General features: G+C 30.4%; 1 protein-coding gene across 1 annotated transcript; it reads left to right on the top strand.

The window, feature by feature from the left end:
• The first annotated feature begins 1,094 nt into the window (after window positions 1-1,094).
• LOC129972484 (lysozyme C-1-like) lies at window positions 1,095-18,616 on the top strand. The gene is made up of 6 exons (XM_056086629.1): window positions 1,095-1,160; window positions 6,335-6,458; window positions 10,550-10,641; window positions 13,569-13,638; window positions 16,072-16,147; window positions 16,695-18,616. The coding sequence occupies exons 1-6, from the start codon at window positions 1,158-1,160 to the stop codon at window positions 17,002-17,004; spliced, it is 675 nt and encodes a 224-aa protein (XP_055942604.1). The 5' UTR covers window positions 1,095-1,157; the 3' UTR covers window positions 17,005-18,616.
• Window positions 18,617-18,836: the final 220 nt, after the last annotated feature.

Here is an 18,836-nt window from a genome sequence, read left to right as displayed (position 1 = left end):
ATCAAAGCAGTGAGTGCTCATATTTTTATTTTCGGAATCCCATACATGGCGGTTTTATGCTTCGTATTATAATAAAGGAAACCAAGTATGCATTTTTGGTGCCGCTTCTTCGACCGCTTGAACAAGAATTTGATGCAGAACTAGCACTTTAATAATAAGATCACATAGTATATTTTCTTTATCTATGTCGTAGCGTTTTTGAGTTTTCACGTTTATGTATATGCAAATGAACAGACCGGCAGAGGTCACCACAATGACGAATTCATTTCAAAAGTTTATGCAGATCTACATTTCAGATGTGAAAAATTGTGTTACCAAATTTTATCCATTCAGCTCATTACGTTTAGTAGTTTTCGTGTTCACTTGCATTTGGAAGATAAAACTTTCTATTAATGGATTTTGTTCAAATTTGATAGAAATTATTATCATTGTTTCGCCAAATATTAATTACAATTATTATGTTTATTAGCACGAATACGAAAGTAAATTAAGAAGTAACTTCAAATGACACAAGTTACCCAGAAAATTAGATTTTGAATGGCCCTATCATATCATGAAACTTGACTCCATTTAGAAAGATTATATACCATAAATAAAACAGCGTAAGACTATTAAAATAAAACGACTCTAATGCATATTACAATTTGATACCTCAAACTATTTTACTGATGGAATTACTAACATCAAAAAGAGATTTAATAAAAATTAAAAACATCCAATACTCCTGAAGACTGAGCTGATTACGAAAATCGGCTCGTATTGCATTCTTTGTTTCTAATGCAATGTTTAAACTCGGGAATTAAAAACTTCTTTTCTCTGAGGTTGAGGTCATCTCTTTATTCGTCAATTATAGAAACATCTTATATTCTTAAAATAAAGTTCAGTGCATGCCGAAAGGTTCCACCTGCTCCCGAAAAGTGAGAAGTGGGGTGGAGGTGGTAAAAGGGAATGAAGAGATCCGTCCTCCATTCCTTTCACCTCGTCTGGATGACCAGTAAAATGTAAATGGAACGAGAAACCTTGGCAATGGAATAAAACCAGGTCAGAGGGGCAACGTTTCCGGGTGAGGAGGACGAAGAAAACAGAATCGTCAGAGGGATCATCAAGCAGAGGAATTAACACGCGGATACTAGAGGAGCAGAGGAAAGTACACAATCATGGTGAGTACAGTTCTTCTTAAATAGTTATCAGTATTCTGAATTTGCATGTCTTGAATACACATATCCATCGAATTATAAAGTACATTGGTTTTCTGAAATTCTGTGTAAATTTGACCTCAGTTTCAGACTAAAATGATGTGTTATAAATTTTATAAATCCACGTGAAGCAGCATTGTGTGTTTTAAAAAGCAAATCGAAGAATTTACGAAAGCATATTTAAAAAAAAAATAGTTATTAGTTTGATCAAGAGTGTTTTATTGATCGAATTAATCAAACTTTTACCATGTTGAAAAGTTATTTTTTTGAGAAAGCAGGAATTTTTTTATTTAATTGCTTAATACTTGACTGTTTTTTTTTTATAAAACCATTTGAATTTTGTTACTAATCCCATTTTCTGAGAACTTATACTGTTTTGATATCTGCATTTATATATGTTTTAATGCTGTTTTACACTTTTAAATGCTATTTTCCTACTTTCTAATGTTGGTATTTCTTAACCTCACAAATTAAAACCGAATGCATATTTTTTGTGTAAATTGGATATAGCAATTTTTTAATAAGTTGTGCAGTTCCTGTGCAGAGTATAAGTAATCTATTCACTTCGAAATATTTTAACACTGTTTTAATGCTTCTCAGTGCGTGAAAAAATTTATATTTTCACGTTATTTATCAATCGGACCCCAAAATTTAAAGAATGGATAAAAACATAGTTTATTTTTTAATTCAGGAAAGAGCTAATATATTTCTTAAGTCATCTGCAAAAGTTTGAGCAAATCACCGGAGAAACTTCTAAACTAAAAGGTTTTTTTTATGCCTCTTTTTAGCAAAAAAAAAAAAGAGCCATTTTTACCACTTTAATTTTTTTTTATTATTATTTAACTGGCATATTTTAGTTTTACAAATGCTTTTCAATCATTTTTATGCAAAAATTAAAAAATATAGAGCTTTAAAAGAAATTTCGCCCTAGGCGCAGTCACATACCATAATACAGTTTAATTTATCAAAATTAATGACACTTTAGACTTGAATCTACATAAAGGATATTGTAGAAAATGACTATTCTAGAAAATGACTTTACTATAGATTGTAAACAATTCCCAACAATTTTTAGAGTGGACCAATTTTCGTAGTGACCGAGGGACATTGTAGATGTGTATACATGTCCCTGTTCAAGTTTTAAGGGGCATCAAGGGGACAACATATTATAGCGACTAAGTCAGTTTCAAAAGTCAAATACAATGAGTGAATAAAAAAAAAAAAAAAAATACCATCACAAAATGCTGGGCACCCCTTATCCTTGCTACGTCAATTTGAAAATTAAACTCACCAGTATCACTATTTATTTACATCAAAGTTATTGATTAATTTTACAATTTCAGCTCAACATTACTTTTATTAAAAGGATAATTAGGCATTTTTGCGAATTATTCATTTAGAGCAATTCACTGTTTTTTTATAAATACATATCAAAATATAAATCAGTCAAATAATTTAAAAAAAACCCTTTAAAGTGAAATATATTATTTTTTTAAAAAAATTATAAAATACAGAAGAATTTTAGAAATTTCAAAATACAGTACACTCCCGATTATCCGCGGAATCGGGTGGCGCAGCCGCCGCGGATAACAAAAGTCGCGGATAATCCGAAAAAAGCTAAAAAGGGTATAGCAAAAGAGAAAACAGTCATTCCAACTTTGAAAAATCGTTTTATGTACAATGAAACGTAAAATAAACAGCAGGTAATGTTTAACTAGCTCTTAATATTTTAGTATATCACTCAAAACTAACCTAAAATGCATTTTGTTAATGAAAACAGAAAAGTGCTTTGTACTTACGAGAGGCGTCAAGGATACACAGAAAAATCAATACATATGTACTGTTTTAATACTGTAATGTATTATGTAATTACAAAAACATAACTGTAAAACTACACCTTTTTGAAGAAATCAGTCATTTGTGTTTGCTTCTTGCTTTGGAAGCATTTTTTCTTTGCTTGAAAGCAATAATAATAATAATAATAATAATAATAAAAAATAATAATAAAATAAATAAATAAATAAAAAATAACTTAGTGCGGCAGGCGCGGATAATCGGGAGTCTACTGTATTCCAGGCGATTTGTTTTTTTAAATATTTACTATTATTTTTCCCGTATTATCTCTCTGAAATTATTGGTTTTCAATCGGATTTTTGTTTATTAAAACTAAATGAGGCAGAAAGGATCTTGCAATCGTAAGAAAAGCTTCGTAATTTGTTATTTGACTCCGTATTTTCGTGTTTGTTAACTGGGGCTTTCTAGGCTCTTAGGAATACGAAAAGACTGTTATGAAATTTCCAAAATGCCAATTCAAATACCAAAACGGCACCTCACCTTCTACCCCTCTTTTTTATCTTACTTTCTCGCATACGAAGAAGTATTGCAGTTATCAAAAATCGCTTCGAGATTTTGATCCATCTCTGCGATTCAGACATTTCCGAGTTCGAAAGACTTTTCTCGTAGAAAAATGCCTGTCTATCGATAAACATGACAGCTCAAAAAGGCATTGAACTAAACGCATAAAATATGGGGTGTGGTTTTCATACAAAATGCGTGGACAACTGCCAACTGAGAAAAATACAATCACAGGAAACATTATATGTCTACCTGTGAGAAAGGGAATACGACAATTGAAAAACGTAAAGGGCTAGATGTATGAAATTTAGTATCAAAAAAGTATTATTTAGTATCGAATTTTCCGTCGATGGCTTGATCGTCTATCGATTTGCACTTTAGCATGTCATCATGGCAACTCAGAAACGTTATGGTTTAGCCGAAAGAAATTCGTTAAGTCATCTTATTTCTAAGAATGCAGTTCTGAGTCAATTTCGGGTTCATTCGATGGGAGGGGGGGGGGGAAGGCGTGCCAAATATATATGCTCGGTTTTCTTCATTGTAACTATGATGCACAAAAGGCTCATGTGTGGGATTGTGAAAAAAAAAAAAAAAAAATTCTGAGTACATGTAAGGTTTATGACCTTGCCCAAGGTCCACAATTTTTAAACAGTGTTGGGGAGGAAGGTTAGATAACTTTTTTTTAAAAGTGCGAGAAAAAAAAAAAAAAACTCTGACACTGGTTTAAACTGCAATCCGCATACTCCTCCCATCCACCGGTCATACTTTATTCCAAGGAACATTAAAACTGGAATCACGACAAGATCTAAATAATAATATAAAAACATTTTTGAATGAATGTAATTTATATTTTTAATTGTAATTTATATTGTGATTGTAATTTATATTAGAAATTGCCCTCATTTTATGGTTTACTCATCAAATGAATTGTATCCATTTTGTAATGTCAAACAACTTTAATCTGATTTTCGAATTCACTTAATTTTTTGTAAGTTGAGGGCATTCATTCATTGCTACATAAAACCAGGATTTAAGCCACCCCCAACAACAAAATATCTATTAAATTATTTAAATAATCTATTATCCATTAGATAATTTATTATTATTAAAATATAAAAGTTCTAAACTTTTAGCTCTTTTGAAATAATAGCAATAATTCAAACTATTAATAATCATTAATAGTTTAAATAATTATTAGTAGTTATTCTTTTCTTTGAAAATTAAATAATAATTTTAATTAAAAGTTGCATAAACATTTATTTTTGCATAAAAAATGAAAACATAATGATTAAAACTATTTTTCATTATCTAATTTAATTTGAATAATTTTGAGGGGGGGGGGGGAGGCGCATTGAGAACCGAACTCCAACTTCCCACTTACGAAGCGATTGCCTTGATAACTATGCTGTTTGGGTTTTAAAGACAGAGAGAAACTATGCAACAAGTTTAAAGTCTTTCCCCTCCTCGGAATTGGCTGGTTATTGCGCTTTATTATTTTAATTAATGGACATCTAAAAGTTATACTAATGTTATACTAAATCTCATACCAAACTCAATTTTGCAAGCCATGCCCTCCACTTTTTAGTTAAATTCCCTTCAAAAATTATATAAGTTATATTTCTGAATACTTTCTAACGCCCTTTTCCCTGCTTTCTATCTTCCTTTTCGGATTGTGTTATAAACTGATCATAAATTTTATACGTTTAAAGAACATTTTAAAAATTGTACATTTTTCGTAACATTAGGATGTCATTCAAGAATTTCTTTAAGAAACTTCATTCCTTTTCTCTTTCCTTAGAAAATCCATTTCGCATGTTATATTTTTAAAAATATTATTTATTAATCCGAAAAAGAATTATCAATATTTAAAAATTAATTATTTTCAAATAAAGAAATTCATTTTAAATGCATTGAGATTATATTCAAGGGAAATTGATTAGATCAAAACATACATCGCGGTTTTCTTCGTATATGTATTTGATACTTCACTGACTTTATTCTTAGTTTGATTTCATTTTTTAAAAAAACTTAAAACTTATAGTATATTAATTTATCTAATTTAAAGCTAGATAGCATTTCCTTTGCTTGATTTAAATATTTTTAATTACCATATTTATTAATTAAGTAAATTTAAAAAAAAACGAAGCTTGATAAACAATTTTTCCAGTTAATCAGTAAGTTTCAAACGATAGTCTCCAAAAATACAAAGAAGGATACAAACAGATGTTCAAAGCAAAAAAGCAAAGGTACAAAGCATGTAATGGAAAAAAAAATCATATGCTGCAATCTGAGTTTGACACGAAAAACGACTACGTAGCATGCAGCTGTCAGAAATTATTTCAAATAAAAAAGGTGTGTGTTGGGGGGGGGGAGGGGGAATGTCTGCTACTTAATTTGAACAGTGAGTAAAACGTTTTATTTATTTATTACTAGCCGACTTTTTCGACCAGCCGCTTTTAAAATTTTATCCTCTTAAATGCTTAATGCTCGTTAAAATTTTAATAATTAAATATTTTAATAATAATTATAGCACTGCACAGCTAACGCAATCATTGAGGAAACGTTTTTTCAAGTTTTTACATAGGAAATAAGAGTGATGTAATTATTTTGCACAACTTCACATTCGATATTTAAGTGACACTAGGTATTTAAAAAATTTCAAGCGTTAATTTATATTTGCTGGGACATATATGTACAAAAGTTTTGTGAAATTACATTACATTTTATTTGGGTTATTAATGAAATAGTTTAATAAAGGTTTTTTTTTTATCATTTCGTTTCAGATTTCACACCTATTGCTCATCTCCTTCAGTCTTTTGATGGTGCAAGGAAAAGTTTATGATCGATGTGAACTAGGAAGAGAACTTTATGAAAAATATCATTTTCCACTCACTGATATACCCAGATGTAAGTCGTTTTCTTTTTAAATATAAAATCAAAAATAATAAAGAAAAATTCAGTGACTAACAATGGGAAGTACCTCATCCCTTTTCGGAGACCGTGGCGAAATCAAAATATTCTTTTGCTGATTACTTCAACAGCAACAATGAAAAAACTTTTTTGCCCTGAAATATTAGAATATATATTCGGTTATTTAATATCCAAACATATTATCACACGGTTATTAAATATCTGAGGTACGATTTCGCATGATAAGAACGAAGGGATTTGTTAAAAAAAAAAGAGCCAAAGTTTCAAAATTTAAAAAAAGGTGTGATATATTATTATTTAATTAATAAAAACAGCTTAATTACAGTAAATTTCAGCACAAATATGACATATTGGTAGAAGCATCTCGTTTATAGGCATGTCAGCACCCAGATATTTTGCAAAATGTAAATTTAATTAATAATTTATAATCTTGCTCTTAATATTTAAATTTCTCGTTTTCAGTTTAATTTTATTTTTAAAACCTTTAGTTTTCAATAATTTAAAGACAGAAAAGCTAATGGAAAAAGTAGAAAACTTTTTCAACGAAGTGTCAGTTTCTTTGCTTTGGACATTTCGCTTTAATATCGTCTTTGTAAAGGTTGATTCTGAACGAATAAATGTCAAAAAGAAAAGAAAATACCAAAACTTGTATTGGGATTTGAAGATACCACAACGTTCTTATAGATAGATGTTAAAGAGTGGATCAATAATTTTATCATTTTCGCAACTCCTAAGACTACATCAAAGTCTGAACCCTGTTTTTCATTATTAAAAAGAATAAAATATTTTCTGATGAGCTTCATAAATTAGGATTACGCTTGCATAGAAGGAAATATTTTTTCGATGCAGTAAAAATATCAAAATCAAACAAGACATCAAAATAATTTACCATTCTGTATTAAACAAGGATGGATTTTATTTTAAAATTATTAGAACTGGAAAGACTTCAAAATGTGATGATGAGACAAACAACAATGCATTGTTTGTTTGGAATAACGAAACATCACCAACTCTCCACCATTAATAATTTTCACAAAAAGCTGTCCACCAAATTTTTAGGGGAAAAAAAAAAGATAGCATCACAATTAAAGGAATTGAGAATTAATTTCCTTTAGAACATTGAGACCATGCAAATTTATCTGCGATTAGACCATAACTTATGGCTTTATCAATCTAACTTGACTTGGAAAAATTTATAAATGAAAATCTGATCTTATTAAAAATCCACTCACTTCTTCCTTTTTTCTTCCGTCTTGTTAATTAGCTTTAATATTTACTAAGCACCGCATCTTGCTAAGTAATATTATTGCCTAGCCATTTCTCCATGCAACTCTTATGCCCGGAGGTTAAGAACTTCGAGTTCAAGTGTTCGTCCACTAGCCCGCAAATCGGCCAATCATATAGTTCCAAGAATGCCTTGAATCTGAAATGCTTTTAGACTGTAGCAACATAGCATGAAGTCTTTCAAAGTGAGAGGCGGTCACTACAGGTGGCTGTTTATGAATAAATTACTAAATGATTACAAAAAATAAATAAAGAAAACTTTTACCTTTATACAAGTCAATGGCACCCTTACGGAAAGCAGAATGATATTTCATTTGCATTTTAATGTATATTCTCAAGTATGATAGGAAAAATAACAGCAAAACATATTATTTACGGATTCAGTCATAAAATTTCAAAAGTTTCAAATGGCAACACCTTTTTTAATTATAATGTGTTCTTTATATTAAAAGAAAATCCATAAGCATCGATGGAACACATTTTTGTGCTGAGAAAATAGTGAAAATAAGAATAGTGAATTTAAACACTAAGAAGAGAAAAACAAAATATTTCATGAAGGCCTTCAAAAAAAAAAAAAAAAAAAAAAAGCTCCCATAGCCCATAAAAAATCTTTTCGACATAATCAGTATGAAAATCTAAGCGTTTGCCATATCATTGGACCAGGTTTCCGATTCCCTTTTCAAAAGGCGGTATCATCAATGATGTGAGATGGATTTAATTTACGTTTGAAGTTCTTCGTTAATTTGAAAGTTAAAAACTGAAAAACGCATTTGGGAAAGGGGGTGTATGAGGTTATTGAGGGAATCTTTTATGGCGAATCCTTTTTCAAGTTACGGAAACAAGTTACAAATATCTCAACCCATTTTACCAATAATTAAATGAAACTTTTCCTTGTTTTTATATGGTATAACGTACATTTCCAATTGAACTCTTTAGCCGGTATCCTTTTTTGAAATTTTTTTTGTAACTACCTTATTTTCCGCTAGATGCGGTGCAACCTGTCTCAATGAATTCAGAATAGTCACTTTACTATAGGTATACGTAATTTCCTTGACTATATGAGGCGACGTGTTGAATTAAAGGCTTAAAAGGACGTTAGCGATCACCTGGTATATACATTATCACGAAATATTGTCTTCATATCGCCTTCTGTATATTTTTAAATCCATTAAAATGTCGTTAATAATAAAAGAATTTCATTTTCCTCATCTAAGCTATCCTTCCGATTATGTTAATGACCTTGTTTTCGACCGCCTGCACATTTCTCCGCAGTGCTACGAAACAAAAGGTTTTCACAATAGGTGAAACTTTCATTATTTTCATTTTCAGCTTTCCGTTTTCAAACGAGTTTATCATGGCCTTACATTTGCATCCAAAATAATGAAAATGAAATTTGCTCATCTTTTATGTTAAGAGTTCTTTTTGATAAAGAAAATGGAATAGAGAATTTGATTATTTAAATAATAAAGAATACTTCTTAAATTGGGATAATTTAATTATTGATTTTTAAAAAGATGATAATAAATTTTCAAATGTTTTTCAGATTATAATTTATTTTTAAAAAAGCAAAAAACAAAGGCCTCGAATGTTATAGCTACATTAAAATAGAACTTATTACACGAACATAGTTATTTACCATAATTGTTTGCCATGTTATGAATCCTCAGATTACATTTAGACAAGGTGAAACTATTCCAGAAAGGAAAAAATATAGATTTTCAGTATATAATTATAAATATGAATTGATAGCATTATTAAAATTTTAATATGATCCATATGGAACAAAGATCATTAAAAAGAATTGCAATATAATGATGTATGAGGTTAAAATATCTTAGGTTTTTATTTCATATTTCAAAACCACCTACGCAAACTTGAGCAAAATAAAAATACAGTAAACTTTCAATTATCTGTGATTACTAATCCCTAGATATTATTAAAAAAAAATTTGAAACATAAGAAAAAAGCAATTTCATAAAGAAAAAAAAAAAAAAAATGCAACTCCCTTTTTTGTAAAAAAGTAAACCAACATATTTGTAAGCGCAGAAATCTTGTAATTATATGTTCAGTCCTTCTACTATAAAAACGTTATTCAAAAGCATTTTCATTTTAAATAGTACATTTTTTTTCGATAATTCATTCTGCAGAATTCGCTTATTCGCGTATACCGCGTTACACAATTCAGCATAAAATAATATTTTGTGCGGATTGAATAACTATTATTGATATACCAACATTTTTTTTAAAGTTCCATTCTTCTGTGATTAAAACTGATAGAGTTGTGAATATATAATTTAAGAGGGTTTTAGAGCATTTCAATGCCGCCTTCAAGAAATACCTCGAATCAAAGGGCGGCGTTTCCATGAGATGGCCCTGAACTGGTTTAAAATAATTAAGTTTAAAGCTTTAAAACTTAACATTTTAATCACCGAGGAATGGCTTTTATTTGTTTAAAATGACAGCGCGCCAAAAATATTTTATTACCAGGACTAGGGAATTGCATAAACATTGACACTTCGTAGTTTTTCCAACGGTATATTTATTGATTCAAACAACATAAAATGTAATTACTTACATTTTTAGAGAATTTTTTTGAAATGAAAGTATATGCGCCTCTCTAAGATTTAGTAATTAGCAATTGGGCTGTGTTGCCCATTTTGCATGGGCCTTTATGTAATTTAACGAAGACATATTAATCAAACTCATGCATTAGCTATAAATAGGCTGTGTTTCCCGATTACAAATGCTTATTATTTGACGTATACTCATCTTTCCTAAAACAGGGCTGTGCGTAGTGCACTGGGAGAGTGCGTTCAATACCAATGCAGTGAACAAAGGCGCTACGCCGAATTCTCTGGATTATGGGATATTTCAGGTAGGCAATTTCAGTAGTTTTGATCTCCACTTATAATAAAGATGAATGTGCGTATGTGTGTATGACTATCTACGACCTATACCGTTTGACCTAGAGCTACCAAATGTGGTTCAAATATACTTTGGAGGTTGGAAATATGCACCTCGAAGCGTTTTTTTGAAATTTTAATTACAGTAAACTCCCAACTATCCGGCCTAGTTTTCTTTTATCATGATTGAATGAGGAAGGCTAGGCGTTTCAGAAGCAGTAATCTATTAAAAACTTTTCAAAAACTAAAAACTGTAAGTTTTGACTCTTAATCATAGGGTTACATTTTCATATCTGTGTAATCCTTTATCAGTGAAAAATAAAATCAATTTGAGTTCATTTTCTTAAGAACTAGGCCTACGATTTACTTTTTCGTTTTATTTATGTTTCTTGCATTTAAATTAGGCGTTAAAGAATTTATATTAAAATGTGAACAGTTTATATCCTTTAACTTACTTTTTCTCAAATATATATATATATATATTGTGGTGAATGAAATCGAAATCGTTTTCAATGTTTCATCAAATAATTAATTGCGTGATTTTCTTCCGCTGGTAAAAGTTAAAAAAAGATTCTATTAATATTTATGCAGTTTACAAGACGAATAAAAAAAGTGAATTTACAATTTCACTAAATTTAGAAATGAGCCTGATACAATGACGCTTTGAAGTCATGGAATTGGTTCCCATTAGAAAAATTTATATGTAATGTTACGAATCTGTGATGCTGCTTCCCAGCATAGTTGGTTCCATCATCAGAAAGACTGTTTTACAGTCATCTGTATTGGACGGAGTCCGGGTGTCACGTCGGTCCCAAAGCTTGGCGACAAACTTGACAACCATTTGGCGACGGATTTGGCGCCAAAACAGATTATACCCGAAACATCGAGAATTTTCCCGATCCGTCCATTGGGAACCGAGATACGCCTCGAAAGTTCCTGATTGGTTGAGAGGCTTCTAGCCCCGCCTCCTGAGACCTATAAAAGGAGGCAGTCTGCAGCTGCCGGAATAGTGTGATCGGAATCGACGGTGAAGAACGAGTCTTCCAGAGATTAGCAGAGCAGCGACGGAGTCAAGCTAGTGCTGAACTAAGCTGTGCGCTACTGTCCGCAGTAGAGTCTTGCTGTGTGCACGTCTCGGCTGAAGATAATTGCCTTCTCTTTGCTGTATATAGTTGTCGTCTTTGTGCTGTCCTGTCCAGTCTTCGTGTAAATAAACGTCGTTGTTTTTTTTTCTACTGCCGCCTGCTGATTGAGCGTTCCCCACACCATATAACTTCCACTATTCAAACGAACCGGGAAATTTCGTAACAGTATAATGAACAGAACATCTATAAAGCTATTAAAACAGACACTTTAAAAAATTATAACTCATATGCTAAAAATTTGATTGTATATTTCGAAGTTATTAAATCCTATCAAAGAGGGTATTTCCCCCCAAAGCGTTTGCTCGACAGACACTTCACTGAGTTCACTAATATGAAGATATATTTTTTATTTGTTGTCCATGCAGTTTTGTAGAGATCACTGATCTTTCACAACTTTATATTATAGAATGGTAAAATCGCGAAAATAATATTCACCTCAAAAAAGTAATCAAAATATTTTGTTCTATAAAGATAGATCCATATGAAATGAATAACTCCCTGTTAAATTATTTGCGATAAGTTCTTAAATTTTAATAAGATTTTGATTATAAATATTGCTTATAATGATATGTCTATTCTACATGACTGAAATATCTTTGTTGATAAATTATTAATGGTAAGTTCTAGATTTTGTGAAAACTTTGATTAAAGTTTTGCTTATGTCCAAACATTTTGTTCCGCGTAATATTTTAAAGGGTTCGCTTTTAACTCGCGGTTCCCACACTGCTTTTAGCTTAGGCATCTTTCAGAATAAAAATACAATACACATTTTTACTTTCACATATAAGAAGTGTAGAAAATGTATTGTAACAGTCAAAAAAATTCCAATTCATTTTGATGAATCTCCATATTTTAGACCACCTTGAGTTTGAGAAACACATTTTTGGCCTCATGTCTGTCTGTGATAAAGATACTCAAAAACATTTGAACTAGACGAATGAAATTTGGTATACGGTCTTTACATCAAATTTGTAGATTTCTATTAAACTTTGAGAAAAGAAATTCATTCAGAAGAAGTCTGTTTGTCTGGCTGCTCGAAACTATAAAACGAAGAGAACTAGATGGATGAAATTCGGTACAGAGATTTAAGATCTTTAGTGTAGACACCTGTCAAATTTTGGGCCATTTGCAACGACGGGCTGTCCGTTTGTCGGTCTGTACTTTCCGAAACATTTAAAAGTGATAACTCAAAAACCAATGACTTAAATATATCAATTTTGATATGCGATTTGTGACTACAATTTTAGTTCTGTGTCACATTTTGGTTTCAATCAGTCGGGAAAATGCACACAAATTCGATTTTCGAATACAATTAACCACATGCTAAGGATAATCGCAAAAAATTAGCCAAGTATAGACCAAGTAAAAACTAGAAAAGCCATACTTTTATTAAAATTATCATACGATAGTAAATGTAAGCCAAAGGTTAATATTTCGTAACTACTGTACGCCAATGCCATACAAAACGTTTTCTGAGATAACACTTTTATTGCAGCGTACGCAAAAAAGTTTGGCGGACGCTGGTTTTAAAGGAAGTTCGAACCTTCTTGTCAAAAATATTATAGTATAATGCTTAAGTCTTGATTTGCATTTTATGATGTTTTAAAATTTGAAGTGGAATTCATGTCAATCAGCATGAAAAACATGATCTATTCCCTTGACCTCATTTATTTACATCTATTTCATTTAATCTCCCCAAAACTTTAGTCCTGTCAGAATAATTTTTGCTGTGATTTCTAAATTTCTTTTTTCAGATAAATGATGACAAATGGTGCAAAAGTCCACTAAGACCGAGCCAAAACAGATGTCGCATTTCATGCGAGAGTAAGTTCAATCTAGCTTTGTTTTCCAATGATTAAATATCGTTTGCATTCCAGAATTTTGGAAAATGTTCTATAAAAAGTCAAAAGTCGCATTCGGAATAATAATTGTTAAATCAATAACAGTAAAATCCTAGAAGTACATATGAACAGTAATCAAAGTTTTAACTTCGAGATTTATATTTTTTTTAACATTCAGATACATTTTATAGCGTTATGAATTTGCAATACCGCTTCTTTCCTTCTTTAATCTTATCGCTGGAAAATAAATGATCAGGGATCCTTAATGGATGCAAAAATGACAGAAGAATTGACATAACTTACTTTTAAATAAGCATTCAGAAGCAATTCTGATATACATTAGTTGCGATAAAATCCAAATGTTAGTTTAATTAATGCAAATAGAATTTTATTCACTGTCATTTTTACCAGGAGATTTTAATTTTTTTCTTGCTCATCAGTGATCTGGTGGTCTGAATGAGTAGTTTAAAAATCCCCATTTTTCAATAATAATAATAATAATAAAGACAGAGTTTAAAAACAGAGATAAATTTTATTTCAATTCATTTACTAAAATATCAAAAGAAGAGTATAAATAGTAGTTATATATATATAATATACGCATCTATGTTTATAACAAAAGGAAAATTATAAAATCGGAAATATAATGCATGCATGCATACTAGATATGTTGATTCATTCAAGTAATTAAAAGAAAATAGATAGAAAATATAGGATAAATTTCCCAGTCAACTATAACTGTCTGTTCACGAAAAACTTCTTAACACAAACTTCAAGCAATTGAAAATAAGAATGTTGCTATCGATCAAGTTTCTTTGCACGTATATTTAGAGAAAAGAAAAATGTTAGAATTGTCTTCGTCTTCAGAAAGAGAACAAGTTCAAATGTTTTGCGCGGGAAATGGCCTTGATATGGGAATCGTTCTCTTACTAAGAAACACAAGCAGGAGCTGCGCTATCAGATATATGTACGTCTTTTTTTTTTTTTTTTTTTATTCAAAGTGGGTACCTCCCATCGATGATGGTACGTACTTCCCAAGGGAAGGGTTGTACTGTGGCCAATGATGGCCTTTAGGACTCGACCACAGTTCCCGCCAGTGTTGCTGTTGCGGCGGTCCAGTCATTCAAATTTTTCCGTGTGCCTTCGTGCGGGTCGGAGCAGTCAGTCTAGGATTATCCCAATTGGGATTTCAGATATAGAGGCAGGTACATTCAGCATGGCTTTATCCATAACTAGATCTTAGATCTCCTTCAATCGCAAATTCAGTTTTAGAATCAAAGTAGTTCGAAACACATCTTCCATTAAAAAAATCTTAGTGAGTGAATTCTGGTTATCTAATATAGGTATTGAAATTTCTTTAATTAGCGAGTGGGTTTGTTTTGGGGTTCTTTCTATTTGCTTGCCGTGGAAGGTGCGCGTGTGTCTCTCGCGGCAAGCAAAATTTTTCTTCTCCGGGATTTTACATCATCAGATGTCTTGCCACTACAATGGTCAAAAATTCGTCTACTCTCCAAAAATCACTTTTTAAAAAAAATTAAATGTAACCACTCTAAAATACATATCCCCAAGAAGACCACCTACTGGACAAGAGTTCCCATTGAAGCATATTGACATAATCAAAATATTCTATATATTTGTATCCAGCAAGTTCATCATTCCTCATCTGGACATCAAGAACTGTATCTAGTGAAAATTGGGCACCTTTCGATTACAGGCACAAACTACTAAAATGGAGAGAAATATTTTAACTCAGGAGAAAGCATCTCCTATTAAAAAAGAACATAAAATGGTAAGATACAAATAAGAGCTACAGAACAGTATATATAGAAGTAATGCATACTCTTTTTAAACAACTGGCATATTAATGTTTAATAGTATGTTTACTCCAACTAAATGCATAAATAATTTAGCAAAAAGGCCTTCCATTTTATTAAGTGTTTTGTATCAGATCTAACAATGCCAATCCTTTTAATAAACTCACACATTAAAATTCAAACAGAAAAATAAAACATTGAAGCTATTTATGACACTAGATAAATATTTTGTGACAAAAGCACTTAATTGTTTAGTAACCTTTTAGAACAAAATATATTTTGGACTCCTTTTAGATTAAAATATTAATTTACAAAATGAAATTAAACCAAATGCAGTAATTATTATTTGACAAATAAGCATTTTTTTTTAATGTTGAAAACGTACTTGTCAATACAACATAAGTATACTATCAACATTCAGTATTTATATGACTGATTCTTTCAACTTTACAGTACTCTTTCTTAGCAGGACATTTTAATTTTCATAGTTTTGTATAAGCTTTAACTCATTTTGAATAAGCAAACATTTTATCATATATTTATATCCTAGATATTGTCATATTTAAAAAAAATATCTATACTTTTCTCTCTCATAAAAACAGGATTGAAAGATGATGATTTATCCGATGATGTGGCGTGCCTTCAACAAATTATTCAAGAGAAAGGTTTCCATGAATGGTAAGATCAAACAGTAGACTCATAGATAGCCAAATATCTACTTAAAAATATAAAAGTACTCTCATGATACTACTCTTTTCCATAACAAAAGAGAATTTTTTGTTCAGACATTAGTTAATATTTCAATCCATATAAGAAAAAATCACATGAAAAATTTAAGAATATCCAAAGATTTTAGTTTTTTTTTTAATTTGTTGCCACTTTGACTTTAATATAATTTTAAATTATCAAAAGTTCTATAATTCACTGCATGAGTTACATGCGACATTGCATGCAAAGAAGTTAACAGGCATAAATTGTTAAGAAAATTGTGTTTACTTCATTTTGTTATTAAAGAATTCAAATGTACATTTATTAATTTGTTGTAAAAGCTTTTAAAAACTTATGACAAGATGATTATATATTTAAAAAAAGATTGTAATGGAAAATAATCTAATACTTATAAAACCGAACCATTAGGAATTCATTTTAGTTGAATTCAAGATATTCCAACAAGAAAGGTATAAAAAATTGTATCAACTAATAAGCTATTTTTTTTCTCCAATAGGATGTCTTATGGATTACGATGCAACAGTAATACAGAAGAATACTTTAAAAACTGTGACTTTACATCACGAGCTCTTAATGTGGGTATGAAGCTACGAGATCACCCACAGCCTCACGTGCGATTCAATATCAAACACTTCAAAGAACAACCAAATTTCATGAAAATAAGGTTTGGTTTGACATCACAACCAAAAGGTTTTAAAGTCAATGTCAATACTAAAGAATCCAGAATAAACTTCTTCACAAAGTTCCTGTCAGCCCATTACAAGCTGAAACCTTTTTTCAGCCTACACCAATATGTGACTAGGTGAATGAAATATGGAATAACAGATAAAAAAAATCAAAATCGCATTTTAAACATTTGAAATGGTTATAGTAGAATGGTGTGAAATATGTATATATTCTTTGAATAACTATTGCATAATAAGTAACATCTTAATGGCCAAAGAAATCTTATGTAATTTTCTTATCAGTGCCATGCTTTTCATCACAAGAAAATAGAATTACAATTAGAACATTTGAAGAAAAAGAACTAAAAAATTTTAAAAAGAAAAAAAAATGTTCATTTTAATGTTGCATCCAACATTTAAAAACACAAATACGCTCTGTGTGACAGATACAGATTTTACTATCATCTTCATGGAAACATCCATTTTTCCATAAGACATGAACATATCTTAAAAAAATCATTATTAAAGATCAATTTACAGTACTCCAAACAGTAAGCATAGTTGTAGGAATAGTAAAAAGTTACAGAAAATAATATTTTGTAAAAATACATATACATATGTCATAAGGAGTTAACATTGAAACTTCGCAATTAAAAATAATTCATGTATTAAAAAAATCTTGTTAATTATAGAAAATTTTGAAAGAAAATTTGTGGATTTTTGTACAATATTGAACAATCATCGCTAGTAATATCAACAGATGGATCTGTTGGCCCACATATCAATTGACATTTAAGCTCACTCGTTTGTAATGGCCATTGAATATAGTTGAGTTCTTAGCATTATGTTTCAAATATTGGCACAGAAATAAATTTTTTGGAACAAAAGCGAGGGATGACTCAATGCCAATTCAATTGAAAGACATATTAACCAGATTCCATCAAGATAAGCATACATGTTCAGCTGGTAATTTAACAATCTAACTTTAACTAAAACTTTAATTAATTTGAACAATAAAGCACAGATGGATCTTAATAAATGTTTGAGTAACAGTTATCTAAAATGCATTTATATTTTGGGATTATTTTTTGTAGTTTTTAAAGATCAGAAAAAAAAAATGAGTTTTTAGTTTAGTTATATTAATGTCCTGTTTTAAAGCAAACATTAGGGCTATTTTGGGACGGACCTCGTAATTTTAAATTATGACCAGATGACGAGAACGACACCTGAGCTGGCATCCCCCCTCCAAGATTCCACACCACATCAGCGGGAGGATGTTTGCCCCCCCGACGGATTTAGTGTGCGCCAGACCCGCTTACACGGCGGTTCTTCGGTGAAATCGAGTCTTTTCGGTTGAATCGGGTCATTTTTTTCAAGGGCCACCGCGGCCCTTGAAAAAAATGAGCCAAGATGTTTCAAATAATGATATTCATCATTTGATATAAATCCACAATCATAAATGGTTCCCTTTAAAATAATTTAAAACATTATAGGGAGAGATTAAGTATCACAAAAAATGAAACACTTTTAATGATTGGTGAACTTGACCAGTTATATTTTCTCAGAATTTCTCCCTAAATATTTGAGATAGGAGTCCAATACTGTCTAGTGTCATTACTGCTGCATAAGATATAAAATTTTTGTGCTAAAGAAATCAACTTAAAGTGAACTTCGAAAAAGCTATAAACATTTCAAATGTTAATGCTTTTAATATCAATGATACAGAGAACATGTATTTAAAGTATAGTACTATATGCCGTCATTTTGATTAACTTTCATTGTAATATTTAAAAATCATTGAATGTAAATTATTTAATTTATACAATTAATAAAAATATATAAAAATAACTAATTTTACTTTTGATTGTCTGTTTTTATTTTTCTGCAATATATTTGCTCTGATATGCAAATATGATTCTCAACAAATTTCTTTTATGCATTAAAAAAAATTCCCTAAAGTTGGAACATTTAAT

Source organism: Argiope bruennichi, chromosome 6 (assembly GCF_947563725.1).
Source record: "Argiope bruennichi chromosome 6, qqArgBrue1.1, whole genome shotgun sequence".
NCBI lineage: Eukaryota > Metazoa > Arthropoda > Arachnida > Araneae > Araneidae > Argiope > Argiope bruennichi.
This window is presented reverse-complemented; position numbering and strand designations above follow the sequence as displayed.

What these genes read in the sequence shown, in the direction of transcription:
- LOC129972484 (XM_056086629.1), top strand. An exon ending in ATGTCGCATTTCATGCGAGA is followed by an intron (nt 13,639 to 16,071) that starts GTAAGTTCAATC and finishes TCATAAAAACAG; the next exon opens with GATTGAAAGATGATGATTTA. An exon ending in GAGAAAGGTTTCCATGAATG is followed by an intron (nt 16,148 to 16,694) that starts GTAAGATCAAAC and finishes TTTCTCCAATAG; the next exon opens with GATGTCTTATGGATTACGAT.